The 17,371-nt window shown below is 42.9% G+C and overlaps 1 protein-coding gene across 7 annotated transcripts in view; it reads left to right on the plus strand.

The window, feature by feature from the left end:
• The first annotated feature begins 10,042 nt into the window (after nucleotides 1-10,042).
• Nucleotides 10,043-17,371, plus strand: part of EBF2 (early B-cell factor 2) — a 106,672-nt gene continuing 99,343 nt past the window's right edge. For 6 of the 7 annotated variants that reach the window (XM_018566223.1, XM_018566225.1, XM_018566230.1 and 3 more), the window contains exons 1-3: nucleotides 10,043-10,235; nucleotides 12,926-13,082; nucleotides 16,518-16,581. In XM_018566223.1, the coding sequence (XP_018421725.1) occupies nucleotides 10,102-10,235; nucleotides 12,926-13,082; nucleotides 16,518-16,581 (355 nt within the window). In that variant the 5' untranslated portion in view covers nucleotides 10,043-10,101. Of the gene's footprint in view, nucleotides 10,236-12,925; nucleotides 13,092-16,517; nucleotides 16,582-17,371 lie in introns of all 7 variants that reach the window. The other variant, XM_018566226.1, reaches the window with a different exon arrangement.

Here is a 17,371-nt window from a genome sequence, read left to right on the forward strand (position 1 = left end):
AGGTTTTTCTCAATTCACACCCTAGGTAACGTGAGAATATATACACCCACGGTACTCGCACACAGTCATGGTATAATGCTTAGGCAAGGCAACATTGCCAGTTCCATCATGGAATATAAAACATGCATGCACAGCTCTCACAATGGGACAGATGGAACATGTTATGGCATCTTCCAGGCACTCCCAATGATTATGGCCAAAGACTGTAAGCTGAGTACGCCGGATAGATGCAATGGCGACATGAGTCCATTGGCATTGATCCTGCAGACATTGTTCTCGTTAATGCCATCCTAGAGTAGGCTCTCATATTTAGGAGAGGGCTGATGACTTCATCAGCATGGGAAACTCAACATACCAGCCCTAACTCAGCCCAGTAGGTCAGCCAGGTCCACTGTTGGTAGTTGGCCCTGCCACGCCAGTGGGACTTGCAGGATACCTGCTCCGAATAGGTATTTAGGCTGCCATTGCTGTTCTCTTCTTCTTCGGATGCTAGTTCCTTGGCTGTTTTGCTGAATCAATGGTTTTATGGCTTGTTCACTTCAGCTTCATTGGGTTGTGTTGGGCAGGGTTGGGGCAAAATTAGGAGCACAGAAATAAAATGTATTTAATAGTTACTGTTTCAACTGCACCAATTGTTCCAGTGCCAGAAACAGTCCAGTTGCCTGCATTTTTCATGAAAAGCTGAACTCCAGCCTTCCCTTTAGTCTTGCACGGTTGTACTGTCTTCTCTCCTGGACTGAAATTACTTACTGTGATTTCACAGCACACTGCAAGCTTCTCACAATATGCATTATAAGCTGCAACAAGTCAGATAGAGCCCGCCTCATTTCCTGGCTGGAGGACATCTAGCATTATCTAGTGCTTTCCTCCCCAGCCTGACTATCCCTGGCCCACCTCTTTCATTCATTGGATTTCAGTTCACATGGAGGCTCAGCATCAGATGTGGGCATTACTTTGTGCCATCTGCATGCCTAGGAATGGCCACTACTCCAGAATGACTTTGATCAAGGCATTTCGATATTTGCATAACTCCTCCCAATAGCCAGTGCACTGTTTAGGAACACCCATACCTCCAGACTGACACCCTCCCACCCATCAAGGCATTTTTATGTTTGCATAACTCCTCCCTTCCATCCTACTGCTTCCATCAGGGCTGAGGGCTCTTAAAAGAAGTATTGAGGCCGGGTGCTGTGATCTTTTCAGGAATCTATCTACAGCACCCTGCCGACCCTCCAACCAGCAATGATCTGCCTGCATTGCATAGAGAAGCACAGATGACATCACAGAGTCTAAAATAAAGTATATAATAAAAACCAAACAGCTTTTATTTAAAAAAAAAGTTTACTTCCAAGTTCCATATAATTGCGGGGTAAAAGGAGGAACCAGGGAAAGCAAAATATAAGCGGCGACGGGCAGAGGAGGCGGGGCTCCTCACCGACGGTGGAGGAAGAAGAGGCGGACAGGTAAGGAGTGTGACCAGCCCACCTGAGGGTGACCCTGCAGAGCCCACCTTAGAGAATCTATGGTGGGCTCTGCAAGGTCACCTCAGGTGGGCTGTGTGGGATCTCAATTGTGCTCTGCAAGGGGTGTAACTAGAGATAAAAGGGGCCCCATACAAAATTTTGCTATGTGGCCCTGTGATTTCTAGTTACGCCCCTGTTCCAATGGTGTTTTTGGCTTTAGTTCCCACCACAGCGTTCAGTTGTAGAGCATGTGGAAAAACTGCAGCATGCCCTATTTTTTCTGCTCTGGAACGCACCAAAACGCATGCAAACGTATCAAAATCGCATGCAAATGCCCTGGAACGCACTGAAAACACATTTTAACCTCATAAAACAAACGGACCGCAAACGCATGAAAACGCACTGCACTGCATATGCAAAAAATAATGCAGATCTGGTCCGGATTTGGAGTGAACAAGCCCTAAACTCAGGAGTTAAACCTAAAAAATGCATTCAAGTACCTTAACTATTAACAGCAATGGGGGGAATTTATCAAAGCAATTGCGGCAGTTTTAGCCTCTTAGATCCTTTTTTTAAATGTGCAACACGTCTTTTAACACGTGCGCCTGTTTTGACCCGAGCTTGCACTACTTTTTCAATTGCATGTTTTTTTGCACTTTTTTTGCACCTGTTTACGTCTGCACTTGTCCTGCGGCTGTCTGCAACTGGAGCATCACCTAACAAAACAATCACAACTGAAGAAGTCCCCATGACCACTCCTTTAACCTCCCTGGTGGTATTCCCGAGTGTGGCTCGTGGTTAATTTTCAGTACCAAGAGCGGTAACCCCCGAGCCACACTCGGGATATTATATTATAATTTATGATTTCGTGTTTCAAACTTTATCATACCTGGGATGTCTACTGGACTCTTGTTTGGACAGATTTAAGTGAGTTGTTCCTAAGAATTACTAAGGATTACAGGCCTACAATATAAAGTAACAAATTGCCATGAAAAACATGTACCGCTTTTGGATGCTAAAATACTGCATAATCATACCGCCAGGGAGGTTAAGAAGCAATAGTTAAGCTTTTTTCCTGGAGTTATGAGTCTTCTTTCCTAGAGTCTATTAAACCTCATTTATCAACAACATTACACTAGCTTCATAAATCTGACGCAAAGTGCGTCAAAAATCTTCCGTGCAAGATCAAACACTCGCGATTGCTATGATAAATTCTCCCCGTGTATCTTATTTGTGTATCACTCGGCTGTAGATCCTCAAATCATCTCTGAATTGGTGCTGACACTGTCTGGAGGGGGGCTACTTTTGTGTGTGTTGTAAAGTATTCACCGCTCCAAGCTCGCTCCTGTGATGGACTACAATCTCAATACAAATTAGTAAACTAAACATGAGATTGTAGTCCATCCCGGGAGCGAGCTTGGAGCGGTGACTACTTTACAACACACAGGGACCATGGGGAACAAAAGTAGTCACCCTCCAGAAGGAAGGACAGTATCAGCACCAATTCAGAGATGATTTGAGGATCTACAGCCGAGTGATACCCAAATAAGATACAATTTTGTTAATAATTAAAGTACTTGAATGCATTTTAAGGTTTAACTCCTGAGTTTTGCATAATTTTAAATGTGTCTAAAATATCAACTAATTAAATTGTCTCAGGTTATCAAAAATGGAGATTATGAAGGAAAAGCATCTTTTTCTTCTTACGTTGGGGAAGAGGTCAGGGTGGCAGACATGGCAACTCACGGGACATCATCTTGTTAGTTGAACCAAGCAGACCAAGAGCTCTCTAAAAGCAAAGTTCACCCCCTCCCAGTGTTTGAAATGGTGATTCTAACTACTGATAAAGTAACAGGGATTCAATTATGTATATCCCTGTGTGTGTTGTAAAGTAGTCACCGCTCCAAGCTCACTCCTGGGATGGACTACAATCTCAATACAAATTAGTAAACTAAACATGAGATTGTAGTCCATCACCGGCGTGAGCTTGGAGCGGTGACACGCAGGGAAGAAAAGTAGCGCCCCTCCAGAAGGAAGGACAGTGTCAACGCCAATTCAGAGATGATTTGAGGACCTACAGCTGAGTGATACACTAATAAGATACATAGGGGGGAATTTATCAAAACTAGAGCAAACAGAATATGAAGCAGTTGCCCATGCTAACCAATCAACTTCTCTCTTCAGTTTGCTCAGGTAAGATTTGAAAATGAGACAGAGTAGCTGATTGGTTGCAGTGCAACACTGCTTCAGATTCTGTCTGCTCCAGTTTTGATAAATTCCCCCATTGCTGTTAATAGTTAAGGGGCTTGGATGTATTTTTAAGATCTAACTCCTGTGTTTAGTGTCACTTTCAGCTTTAAACAAGTTGAGTGCAATCAGCGCAGATTCAATGTATCAGGGAAAAAACGATCTGGGCTCCTATGTACTGTCATACGTAGGCATGTGTTGGAGTGCGGTAAAGAAAAGCGGTCCTTTCTTCCTCTGGTTCCTCTTCTGGAGTGTCTTATTTATCCTTATAATGGCCGTGAAAACACACAAAGCTCCATTGGAGTGATAAAATAAACACAGCGTCACAGCAATGCCGAGAGCCCTCCAGTAAGTGCTCAGCAAGCTGGAACACAATGCTCCCTGACCTATGGGGGGCTCATGAATATACAACACCGGCAGATTGTCACCAAGAGATGCGAGATCTACACGGCCACTCCATAGTATACACGTCTCCTTGTATAGTTTATTTATACAACGATGACATGTCAAACAATGAAAAAGTGAACAAGGGCCAGGCTACACGGGTGATTTTTTTTTTTTATCGCGGTATTACACAATAGAAAATTCCCGTATTTGAAGACAAATCTATTTCATGTAATTAACATGACTGAGGAAATCTTCAGACTATTTTATGACTTTACATTATAAATAAACTCTTCACTGAATGACATTTTGTTTGCAATAGCATTGTGAGGGGAATTTATCAAAAGTGGAGCAGACAAAATCTGGAGCAGCTGTGCAAAGCAACCAATCAGCTTCTCTCTTTCATTTTCAAATCTCCACTGAACAAACTGATTGGTTGCCATAGGCAACTGCTCCAGGTTTTGTCTGCTCCAGTTTTGATAAATGCCCCTCATTGTATTATGAACTTTTGCATTTATTTCACTAAAATACTTGTTTTCACTTTTTTCCTTTGTTACGTATACTAATCTCCTTCAGCCTCTTTGCAGTCACCCCTTGCCTGCATGCACTGCAGCCACAGGTGTACCGAGGCGGGATGACAGCTGGTGCGGGTACCGGGTGTTACCCCGCAGAGACGTCATCGCGCATGCGCTTGATGACGGCAAGCACTGTACCGCTGTTACCTGCCGGCGTCCATCAGCAAGTGATGGATGCCGGCAGAGAGAGGAGGGGACGTCACCCGGTGAGATAAGGTATGCCGCCGGGTCTCCTCCTCTCTCTGTCGGGCTCTCGGTCCTTGACCGCGTGCCCGACTTTTCATAGGGGGTGACACCAAAATGACTGTCAGTCATTTTGGTGTCACCCCTATAATTATGTCACCCGGGTGCGGGTCGCACCCCCCCTGTGACGCCACTGACTGCAGCAATGACTGCATAGTGCTTCCTAGGGTCGGGCTTGCTTATAAGTTTAGAGATACACATAAATATTGGCCCTAGAATTATTGCTTTCACACTGGCATTGAACTCGATGGACATGTGTCTTTTTTCAACCTGATTAACTATGTAACTATGGAGTGCGCTGCGATACCCAACACGTGTGACGCGATTGTTGTTTTCGTACATAGGCGCACCCAACGCATGTTTACCTGAATGCCCACATGCTCGCAGGGTAGGGGGACTTTTAAAAAAAATTTATATCATTTTTACATTTATTTTATTTAATATTTTTGAAAACTGTTTTTTTTTTCTTACGTTGCGTTAATTGCTATCACATAGGGGGTACAAGCATATTGGTGTACCCGCCCTCTGCTGATGGACCTGATGGGGAACTACAGCAGAGGGCGGGTACAATGCTAGTTTACTATTGGCTATTGCAAATTGAAATAGCCAATAGGAATGTCCCAATGCTTTTCTATTGGAAAATTCTTTTCTTTTTTTTTTCTCTATTCTGACATCGCTCGTGTCAGAATAAAGAAAAAAAGACACAGCTGTGTTTCTCTCCTTGGCGGCCGGGAGCAGGAGACTCCCGGGCCGCCAGGGAGAGTTAGCTGTTTGGAGCTCAGTGCCCCTGGTTAGCAGGTAACCAGGGGCACTGATTTCTCTGAAAGTGGCCGGAGCCAGCCGTAAGATCACGGCTGGCTCCACTCAGCTGTCAGAAGCTCGGCCAGCTTCGGCTTTCTGCACGGCTCAGCCGAGCCGATGCATATGTGTTCGGCTCGACTGAGCCGCTCGGCCTTGATCAGGAGCTGTACTGGCTATTGTGAATAGCCCATACAGCACCCCTTCGGTTCTACTGAACCGAAGGGGTCCTGGGGCCGAAGCTACGGCCAGATCCTTCGGCAGCTTCGTGAATAGACCCCATAGTGTGGGGAGGAGATCGTGAATGGAAGTTGGCCGCTCTCCTCCCCTGCTTCCCGCCGCCACCCGACATGCCGGGTATCGGGCGGGTGGGAGCGGGCACTTTACCGGCCTGTGAAAGCGATCTGGCAGGAGCTGAGCCACCAGAATTGGTTCCATTGTAAAGCCGGCAGCCGGCTCTACAAATGTAAACAGAGTCTGTGTAAATGGCTCGCTGTCAGTGATGTAAGCCTTAAGTCGGTGGCAACGAAAGGGTTAAAGGTGTTTGTGATGCTACCTAACAGTATGATTTCCACGGACAGTCCAGGAGAGAGAGCAAACTGGCCTATTTGGCTGTGGAGTTGATTGTCTGCTTTTACAATCGGCTTGGCTTACACACCTTCATCTGATGGATTTCGCCTTTTTTTCATCAAAATGTAAGGGGCACGATTTGACCCACTTGATAGAAATTGGCCAGTAGTTCACTGTGGCTGTCCCTGTTCTCGCTAATGCAAAACTGTCCTGCTGCTGGCCAATTTCTATCAAGTTCTACTTAACAATTATGATACTGCTGATGATACAGCAATATAAAATTGGCCAGCAGCAGGACAGGAATAATAGGCAAACATTTACTAGAGACAAAGAGCTCAGGCTGAGATTTTACTACAAGAATTAAAGGAGAACTACCGGTAGGAGGTAAGTGTTTTTCCCCATAGTTCTCTTTAGGGTCACGGGAGGACGTATACTAACCTCCTCCCATGACCCAAAGCTCAGTATACTGCGGGCAATACTGACAGCGCCGCAGCCGGGACGGATCCCGACAATACTGTCGAGATCCACCCAGCTGCATGAGTGACAGCCGGCTCTACCTATGTAGCTGTGCCCTCCCCTCCCCCTTTCGTTCCTCCACTCAGCGCTGGAGGATCGGAGAAAAGAGGGGGGACTCACAGTCACCGCTCACTGTAGGGAGACAATCGGGAAGCGAGCAGATCGGCGCATGTTTCTGCTCACTTCCCGATCAATAGAGCCGACCTGTGACAGCTACACGGCGATTGGCCAGAAAGCCGGCTCCATGCTTTCTCGTCACATAGTGACGAGAAGCATGGGGATGGCTTCCCTGCTATTCAGGAAGCCGGGTGGCAAGTCTTTACATGCCACCTGGCTTCCTTAATGGGACTTCTTGTATCAGTATTCGGTATCGGCGAGTACCAAAAAACAATATCGGTACTCGATACCGAAAAACCGGTATCGGAGCATTCCTAGTTTAAAAGTATGTCTTGTGTGAATCTGATCGGAATGGGAATCTCAAACCTTCAGGATTTAGGAAACAAGGGACAAGGCAGAGCGCCTCCATAGTGTAAAAGGGTAGTTTATTTGTACAACACGCAAATGAAAGTGTACTTACAGGAAAGTCGGTGGTTAAAAGCATACAAATGGTGATGAAGTATAAAATCTCTAGCAGCGGAAGTCTGAAGGAGTACAGGCCATCAGCATCCTCTGCCCCCTTGAGTTCTAAAGGTCAAGGACGACCTTTAGAGCTCAGGGTTGTACAAATAAATTACACTTTTACACTATGGAGGCGCTCTGTCTTGTCCCTTGTTTCCTAAATCGATGGTCTTTTTGACCAGTGAGAGCTGCCTTTTGAGTGTTTAAGCCAACTTCACAACCAGCCCATCTTGCAACCAGAGGCGCCGGTATTGTTTTTTTCGTTGCTTCAGGATTTACCTCAAACCCCTGGAAGCAGTGAAGCCAGAACCTCGTCCCTATAGTCCCCTCCAGGCGGCTATGTGACCGGGTGACAACGCAGAAGAAAACATAAGGGTGCCAGTATGCCCTTAATCCATAATCAATAATCCAAACATCTAGGACCCATTCAGGGGCATCCCGAAGCTGGGTGTCACCGGGAGCGGAGACCGGGTAACCCCCTGCCGTGACGTCATCGCACATGCGCGGTCGTCTTATTGACGCCTGCCGGCGGCCATCTTGTTGATGGAAGCCGGCTGAGAGAGGAGGGGACGTTCACCCGGTGGGATGAGGTATGTTGCCGGGTCCCCTCCTCTCTCCTGACACTGTCGGGCTCTCTCAATGGTGTCACCCGGGTGCGGGCCGTACCCCCCTTGTGACGCCACTGGGCCCATTCACACCAAAATCAGAAAGGAAATCACAAGTCAATGGAGGGTCTGTTGACTTGCATTTGAACCTTCCGATTTCCTTCCGATCCATTGTGTTGTGATCTGTTCTTCAACAGATGCTAAGGGAAGGACACTGAAAAATGAATGGGTGTGAATGGGGGAGAATTGGGATGAATGGGGGTGAATGGGTGTGAATGCGTGTGAATAGGGGTGAATGGGGGTGAATGGGGGTGAATGGGTGTAGCTCTCACCGGAACCGTTGCGTTATGCTGCGCTGAAAAAAAAAAGCAGTGCATGTTCCACTTTTCTTTTCCAGTGCAACCTAACGTAATGCAACTGAACGCAGCGCTCATTTTTTGGTTCCTTTAGCATCTGTTGAAAAGCGCATGGCAATGCAACGGATCTTGTGTGAATGGGCCCCCTAATCAAAGCGATCATAGCACAGGGGCAATGTTTTGAGTCTTTGAAAGACCTCTTCGGCAGGCACGTGATAGCTCAGGAGGGTGACAACGCAGGAGCACATTTTGGAGACAGGAACAGAGCGTTGTCACCCTTGCAGGTCCGCCGTGTATTATTTTGATGAAAGCTTCAAATGTAAAAATGTTGTAAAAGGACTTTTATAATTACATTTACCTGCAGGTTTTGCCTCAAACCCCAACCTCATCCCTCAGAAGGCAGATGTGACAGTGTGACAACGCAGAAGAAAACACATGTCACCAGCACACCATGGATCCATAATCAATAGTCCAAACACTGAATCAAAGCGATCATATCACAGGTGCAATGTTTTGAGGCTTTCAAAGACTTCTTCATCAGGCATGTGATAGCTTAGTAGGGTCACAACACAGGAGCACATATTGGAGACAGGGACAGAGCGTTGTCACCCTTGCAGGATCACCACATACTATTGTAAGGAAAGCTGCAAATTTAGAATGACTTTTATGATTACATTTACTTGTTAAAGCTGATATGAGATCTTAGTGATTGTGTGTGCGTGCACTTTAAACTTGTTTAACAAGATAAATGGAATGATTGAAAGCAAAGTGCAGAACCAGATCAGATTTCAGGTTACAGATGACATGAAACAGAAGATGATTGGCTGCTCTGAGGTTGTTCTATACTCATTGGGGGGGATTTATCAAAACTGGAGCAGACAAAATCTGAAGCAGAGTTGCACTGCAGCCAATCAGCAATTCTCTCTCATTTTCAAATCTTACCTAAGCAAACTGAAGAGAGAAGCTGATTGGTTGCCATGGGCAACTGCTCCAGATTCTGTCTGCTCCAGGTTTGATAAATTCCCCCCATTGCAGTTTGCATTTAATAATCAATCCCTGATTTGTATTCAATAGTATTGTATGCTGCACAGTTCATAGTGTGATCTGTCTATCTATCCATCCATCCATCCATCTATCTATCTATCTATCTATCTATCTATCTATCTATCCTTCTATATCGATAGATAGAGAGATAAACGTTGCTGCAAAAGGGCTAAAAAGTAATTATCCCCCATTTTAGATACCTAATCAGATTTAGGTGCAATGTTCTACTTTTTAGGGGGACAATCCCCTGCACCTGATTGGCTGGTTGAAGTGATTGCAGGGTACAGTAGACATGACTCCTATAGTATATCACCCCCCAATCCCATCCCCTTATAGATCTGGGGAGACATGTTCCTATACTGGTACTCGTCTCATCCTCAGCTCCAGCTGCCCTCCGCTGTGCGAGTGATGATAGTGATGCTGAGGCAGCTGTGAGAGGGTTAATTGCTCAGCCAGTGGGAAGTGTCCGGTGCCAGCAGCCGACCAATGAGAGGAGAGATGCACGGGAAGCCACTCCCCCCGTGGGACTCATTCATGCTCTGGGTTGATGCTGTCTCAGTGCATACAGAGGGTTAGAAGATCCAGGGTCACCCTGCGGCTGGTGAGCAGGTGACAGAGGGGGGGCGAGAGGCTGTATGTGGAGGATACTGGGACGTCCCTAAATTCGGTGTGCCAGTTTTCCATGTTTGGGGTCCAGGACACTTTAGGAAGAGGAGGACCTATCCTGAGAGACAAAGCATTGGCAGCTGGCATGGATTCTGTCCGGTCCTGGGTGAGGAATGTTGGAGTTGTGGATGCCAAGGTGGCCGCTCAGAGGTAAGATGGGCAGTGCAAGGGCACAGAGGAGTGCTGGGGGGGCAATTACAGGGCAATGCAACTTTCTTACTGCAGGCAGGGTACAGATGCTCAGAATGGAAGTGAGGGCTTTCCCTGGGCAGGGAGCATGTGTCCAAAGATGGCACTCAAAGGGTACCCAGCCAGAAACTCCATGTGTGCATGCTGGGACTTGTGGTCCCGTCACTGGCCTGAATAGAGCAGTAATTAGTGCTGTATAGAAGTAGCCGTCATTGTATAGAGTAGTGCTGTATAGGGTACAAATGTGCACCTAATGCACACTATATATTCATACACATCATCAGCTGCACTACAACACCCATCCGGCACATGCACAAACCGATCCTATCCCTGTACAACCTACCAGCTCCAGTGTCATGACTCTCCGACACACATCGCCACCACTTCAACACTTTCCGGTCTACAGTTGTCCGGATTCTAATAAATGAGGAGTCCAGACCATCAATGCCACGGAAAGTTCGTTCTGTCTGTAGACTTCGTACAACCCGGTGCAGAGATTCACATCGTATTCACAAATGTGGGAAAACTCCACAATGTTAGAACGTTTATTTAATAAAAAATAAAAAATTACAATCATATCTAGAAACGTATCATATTCGTTCCGACAATTATTCTGATAAGAGACTTTACTAGTAAGAACTTAGACAATTCTAAAACGAAAAAGTTTAAAATAACAAAAGAAAACTACAATTTGTTAAATTGTAATTGAGTTTATATAACTGTCTAAGGCAGCACATAGTCATCAGTTATGTGTGTAATGGAGGGAGTGCGGAAAAAAGTTTGCCAAGTTCACATATTCCTGCCTTAATTTTGGCAGATTCGGTAGTTCTGGGTGTAGTTAAAGTCACTGCACAGAGATAAGAATAAATTCCTCGGTTCGGACTCCATCCAAACACATCAAATAAATTAAGAATAGTTACAGAGTTCCTGTTCTGCACATATTATTATTATTAACGGGAACAAATAGGGGGAGAAATAATTTCGCAAAATGATACAGAAGGAGCCGAATATCTATCTATCTATCTATCTATCTATCTATCTATCTATCTATCTATCTATCTATCTATCTATCTATCAAATTACTTTATTACTTTGTATTTTGTAAAATATGTGTGTGTATATATATATATACACACACGCATACGAGTACTTTATATTTATATTATTTGTATAAAAAAGGTGTGTGCATAGAGAACTATATATAATATATACAATATAAAACCACTTCTATCCTGAATGCAGGGTACACAGGCGCTCTCTATTTGCTCTGGGGTAGTACATTGCTCCCTGTAGGTGTACAGAGGTGAGCAGTAGGGATCTGGCATATGGTATTGGACAGTTTGAGGATTAGGAAATAAATCAAATTAGTGTCCAGGATGGTGCAGGGTAATCAGAGAATCCGGTCCCCTTTTGCAGTGCTGCATGCGCAGCGCCATGGTATAGGTTCCCGATAGCAGTCAGCTCCTTAGATCTACTTTTCATGCATGTTTATGACACCCTCCGTGCACTATCCTGGCAGCGTCTGGAACACTATTGATTGACTCTTCATATAATTGCTCAGGTGAAGCCTGCAGTGAGTGCCAGCGATCCACAACAGGCAATATCCTCAGAATTGCTCCTATTAGTATGTAGCAGGACATTGATGGTTTAATACTAGTGCTTTGTACAGTGGTTTGCAGTTCTTAGAATGGCATGTTGTGGTTTTGTTACATAGAGTGCAGCAGGTAAATGATTATAAGGGGGACTAGTGCAAGTGGTGATTTACCTATTATTATAATTACACCCATTACACTGGCACTGTGCAGTGAGCTGCTGCATTATACAGAGTTCCTGCCTATTGTATATTCCTGTATTATACGACTGGCGACATTTGCTCCTTGCCGTGTGTAGATCACAGTTGTGCAGGATATGTATACATTGTAGAATTGTCCTGAAAGCTGGGACTGCAGTGACCCTCTGAATAATTGAGTGACAAGAACACCAGCTTGGCTACTATGAGCACTTATAGAGCCCATCTGGGATGCTTTTGGCTAATTCTAATTTTAAAAGTAGACAAAACATTTGCATTGCTCTAAGTTTGCACTTTCCACAATCTACTATTTTAGGACTTTTCTTATAGGATTTAGTTTGGGAGCAGTGTCTGTATATATTGTCAGATTATAGGGGTGGCAATGGGTCAGGCATCATGTCACATAATCATATAACTTGATGATGGACCTGTTTCTTTCACTGAAAAGTATATAGTTACATAGTATTTGAGGTTGAATAAAGACACAGGTCCATCAAGTTCAACCTTTGTGTGTATGTGTGTGATTGTGTATGTGTGTATACGAGCCCCTGTGTGATCTTGTTTTTAAGAGTACCTGTACCCCTGTATTTTATGGTCTCTGATATATAAAACACTGAAAGGAACAGTGCCACCCACCCATATGTCCTGTATTACTGTAGATCAGATGCCAGGCCACTCTGCACAGTTGCACCAATATATATATACACAAGTGCCAGTGTATTGTGTATATAACAATGCAACTGTGCAGAGTGGCCTGGCATCTGATCTGCAGTAATACCGGGCACATATGGGTGGGTGGCAGTAGACAGGTTTGTAGCTCTGCAATGTATATCATATAACCTTCTACTTTGTCCCTTTACAGTGGGGTGGCAGTGTCCCGGGCACACTTCGAGAAGCAGCCACCGTCCAACCTGCGTAAATCGAACTTCTTCCACTTTGTGCTGGCACTGTACGACCGACAGGGACAGCCCATAGAGATAGAGCGGACTTCGTTCGTCGACTTTGTGGAGAAGGACAAGGTAAGCTGCGTACATTTATTACATGGGGTATACAGTGTACAATGTTATATGTACTGATAATGCCAATTATTGTACAGGGCTTCCACTAAGAAATCCTAATTCCATTAAATAAAGCAACATATAGTAACATAGTAGGTAAGGCTGAATAAAGACACAGGTCCATCGACTTGAACCTATGAGATTATATATATATATATATATATATACCCATTCTCTGTACACTGCAGCAACTTTATGATATAAGATGTTTACTGTCTCCTCTGGACATATGACTATACATATATCCAGTGTTATGTATAATGTACAGAGATAAAAAATTTATATATCTTATATCCAGAGTTATGTATGATGTCTAGAGAAGGAGTATAAATTATATCCAGTATCATGATGTACAGAGAAGGAGTATATATAATATATCCAGTGTTATGTATGATACCCAGAAAGTTATAGAGTGTACAATAAGATGGGGTGTTTTTTTATTTATTGAAGTACGATAGATTCTAGGCATTCTTGGCTAATGAATTGTACAATTCTCTGAAGATTGGGTAAATGTACTTGGAAATATGCAGGGAAAACCAAATATTTGCAGTCTACCGATTTGTCTTGTTTATGAATTGTTTAGCTTTACACTGTTGAGTATTATACGTGATGTACAGAAAGAATATACTTTAGGTAATATACAGCATTATATATGGTGTACAGTTGGCTGATGAATTTACATTGAACGCAGTGTTATATATGGTGTACAGTTGGCTGATGAGTTTACATTGAACGCAGTGTTATATATGGTGTACAGTTAGCTGATGAATTTACATTGAACGCTGTGTTATATATGGTGTACAGTTGGCTGATTAATTTACATTGAACGATGTGTTATATATGGTGTACATTGCAGTATATGCATTCTTTTTTATGTTGCGTTATACATGATATACAGTGATATGATGGTTTACATTGTATATAATGTTATATAGGGTGTACATAGCAGGAATTTACAGTGCAGTCACTAGACAAGTTTATGTTATACACAATCTTATTTGGTGCAGTCAGAGTTTGGATTAGACATGTGCGGTTATGTGCGTGTAAGGATGAATTTAGTACACATCGAGTTTTTTTTGCTATTAAATGAGCGTTGGCTTACATCATTATCTACAATGTTGCGTGTGGCAACTTTATGCCTGCAGTGGCAGTGTGATTGTATATTGCGCAGTGTTGCATTGTGTCTGGGGGTTTTGTAGGATTATGCACGCGTTAGATGTAATAATGTGATTTTCACACGTGTGTACAGTTATGATGTCTTGTGTATTGAATGTGTCCAGCACATGTCTTGACTCTCCTACCCTGATAAGTAGAACACTTCAGTTCTGCAATGTACAATGTCCCTACTGTCCCTACTGAGCTATGCTTGTCACTATGCCCATATACCATGTTATTCCTATTCGGGATCTTTTCCAAAGTCAAGGTATTTTCCTTTGTTGACTATAATGAAGGTTGGTGAAAAAAACTGCTATGCTTATAGAAAAAATATCTTTAAAGTGACTTATCTGTGCGAATAGTTGTGGGATACGGGCAGCAGCCCAATGTTAGGATAGCCATACATGGCCAATCCATTGGGCCCTATTCATTTGTGGGGAAGTTAATGCCACACAGGACTTCCCATAGAGGTTATAAAGATCACTTCTGATCATCTATAGAGAAAACAGAATGAATATTTTACTGCGCATGTACTGCATTCACCCAGTGACCAAGCTGGAGAGAAGATCTCAGAAGGTCCAGGGGGGTCGGTGGAGCATTGGAGCACAGATAGATATCTTACCTTGCATCCTTCTCAGCCCATTAAAATAAACTGTACCCAAGTTTCCAAAAATAAAAGAAATACATAGATTTCCTGAAAATCAGAGAATCCTTCTACAAGGGTTAATGAACTTTACAAAGTGAATTCACTATAGCATAGTATCCGTGACATATAATGGCTCCAATAAGGAGACACAAGAGGTGGAAATCTAGAACTCCACTTTTATCACTTTGTATAATACACACATATGCCTATATAATGTATGAGTAGTGTATCTGGTCACACTGAACCAACTCCTAAATCTCCAGGGCTTGTAGACCTCACTAGACAGCCCCTCGTTTATTCTATATGGCAATGGTGGGACTTGTAGTACTACAGGTGCTGGCTGGTCCTTGTCGGCCCCCTACACCCCATCCTTTCCTCCATTAAGTGAAGATGTCACCCATCCCCGGCTCCCTGTGACATCTCCTTATACATCTGCCTGTTATTGACCCTCATTTCTGTAGTGTCTGTGGTCCCAGTGTCCATCCTGATGGGATACATAAGCATATTGATTGTGAGTATGGTGTCCAGTGTTCATTACCAAATAATGACTGGGTGGAAGGCACTAATTTGGTAGGAGCTATTGATTACCGTGTCCTCGTTTCAAAGCAAGGGATTAAAAATGATTAATGAGATAATTTTGCCAGTAACTGAGCACCAAGTGTTGTCTTATGATAAAATGGTGCGTTCAGCTGATTGAGCGTGAAACATTGACGGGGGGAAATGCTGGATTTGTTACATCTGTGATCCCATTAACAAAGTGTGACTTTAAGACAATGTCTTCTGTTTTCATACAATGTAAGGGAATATAAATGATCCTAAATCTTATCTCCCCAAATATATTAGTACATAGATTAAGGAGTAAGAGACTGCTCACATTATCTATCTATCTATCTATCTATCTATCTATCTATCTATCTATCTATCTAATATCTATCTATCTATCTATCTATCTATCTATCTATCTATCTATCTATCTATCTATCTTTTTATTTAACATGTATATATGTGTATATGTATGTATGTATGTATCTATCTATCTATCTATCTATCTATCTATCTATCTATCTATCTATCTATCTATCTATCTATCTATCTATCTATCGATCTATCTATCTATCTATCTATCGATATGTCTTTATTATTTAACATCTATCTATGTATCTATCTATAATGCTATTTTAAGAAAAAAGTAAAGTATGTTTAGGTTTATACATTTTTATTGTGATAGTTATAGATCCAGTGTTTGTACAGATAGGATAGTTGGGCTTTCACTTCTGTAGTATCCTTCATTTATAACACCGACTGATAACATAACCTGAAAATATAATGCTATATTTAGCCGGATTCAGTACAGAGAATTGAGGTGACTTTATATAATCACAAAGATGAAATATGTGTTCACCATAAATCATGATACTGTTGTGTATAAGTGTGACATTAAATTGTATTTATACTGTTCTTGATAGGTTTTTATCCTAGAAGTGATGGCTGCATAGTATCTTAGCTCTTTAGAAAGAGATGTGCTTTGAGTTGATCAGGATGGACAAATGATATAAGATCCATACAAACAATATAACACGACTTTTATCTCTAAGGAACTGAGCAATGAGAAGACCAACAACGGCACACACTACCGACTGCAGCTGCTCTACAGCAATGGTAAGCCCATTTGTGTATACTGGATGCTGGGTGACTTTCTCCTGAATGGATCCCTTGTATGTGTGTGATGATTAGTATTAACATGAACTGGATATTATGTTTAATCTTAGTGGACTGGATATTATAGAGTCCTGCAGCAGACTAAAAAGTACTAATTTCATGATGTGGCAATGATGAGAAAAGCTGCTCGTCTTGTGGTGTGCAGAGCAGAGAGAGGTACATTAATAACAGATGGGTAACTGTCTGCCGCAGAACTACAACTCTCAGTATACTCTGCACAGATTGTGACTTGTAGCAACAGCTAGCTTTTCCAGGGCATGGAGTCATAGTACATAGCCGAGTAGTTAATTCTTCTTGTATGTGCCATTATACCTGTGTATGTAACAACCTCATTATACCAATGTCATACATAAGGACCGTCAGCCCATCAAATTCCAACTTTCATTTTCATTTTGTCAATTGCTAGTACAGAATTAATTCTGATTGGCTGCCACAGATAATTTTCCTCATTTTATAACACATCTTTATATCAGATCAAGTATTGTGTTGCCTTTGTAGGTGGTACTGATAAACATAGGCATGTATACAACTCATAGCACACAAAGATTATGTCTGGTCCGGTACAGTATTCAAAAAGATACACTTTGTCTGTACGAACTGACACAAACTCCCTGACTCAATGTCCTTTTACATAAAAGCATAATACATCTCTATATAATAGTAAGGAAACGGCACAATATGAGCTGTAAGAACTGCCAAGCAGATATTTATTTATTTTTTGACTGGGCCT

Source organism: Nanorana parkeri, unplaced genomic scaffold (genome assembly GCF_000935625.1).
Source record: "Nanorana parkeri isolate BGI_ZX_2015 unplaced genomic scaffold, ASM93562v1 scaffold926, whole genome shotgun sequence".
NCBI classification, from domain to species: Eukaryota; Metazoa; Chordata; class Amphibia; order Anura; family Dicroglossidae; genus Nanorana; species Nanorana parkeri.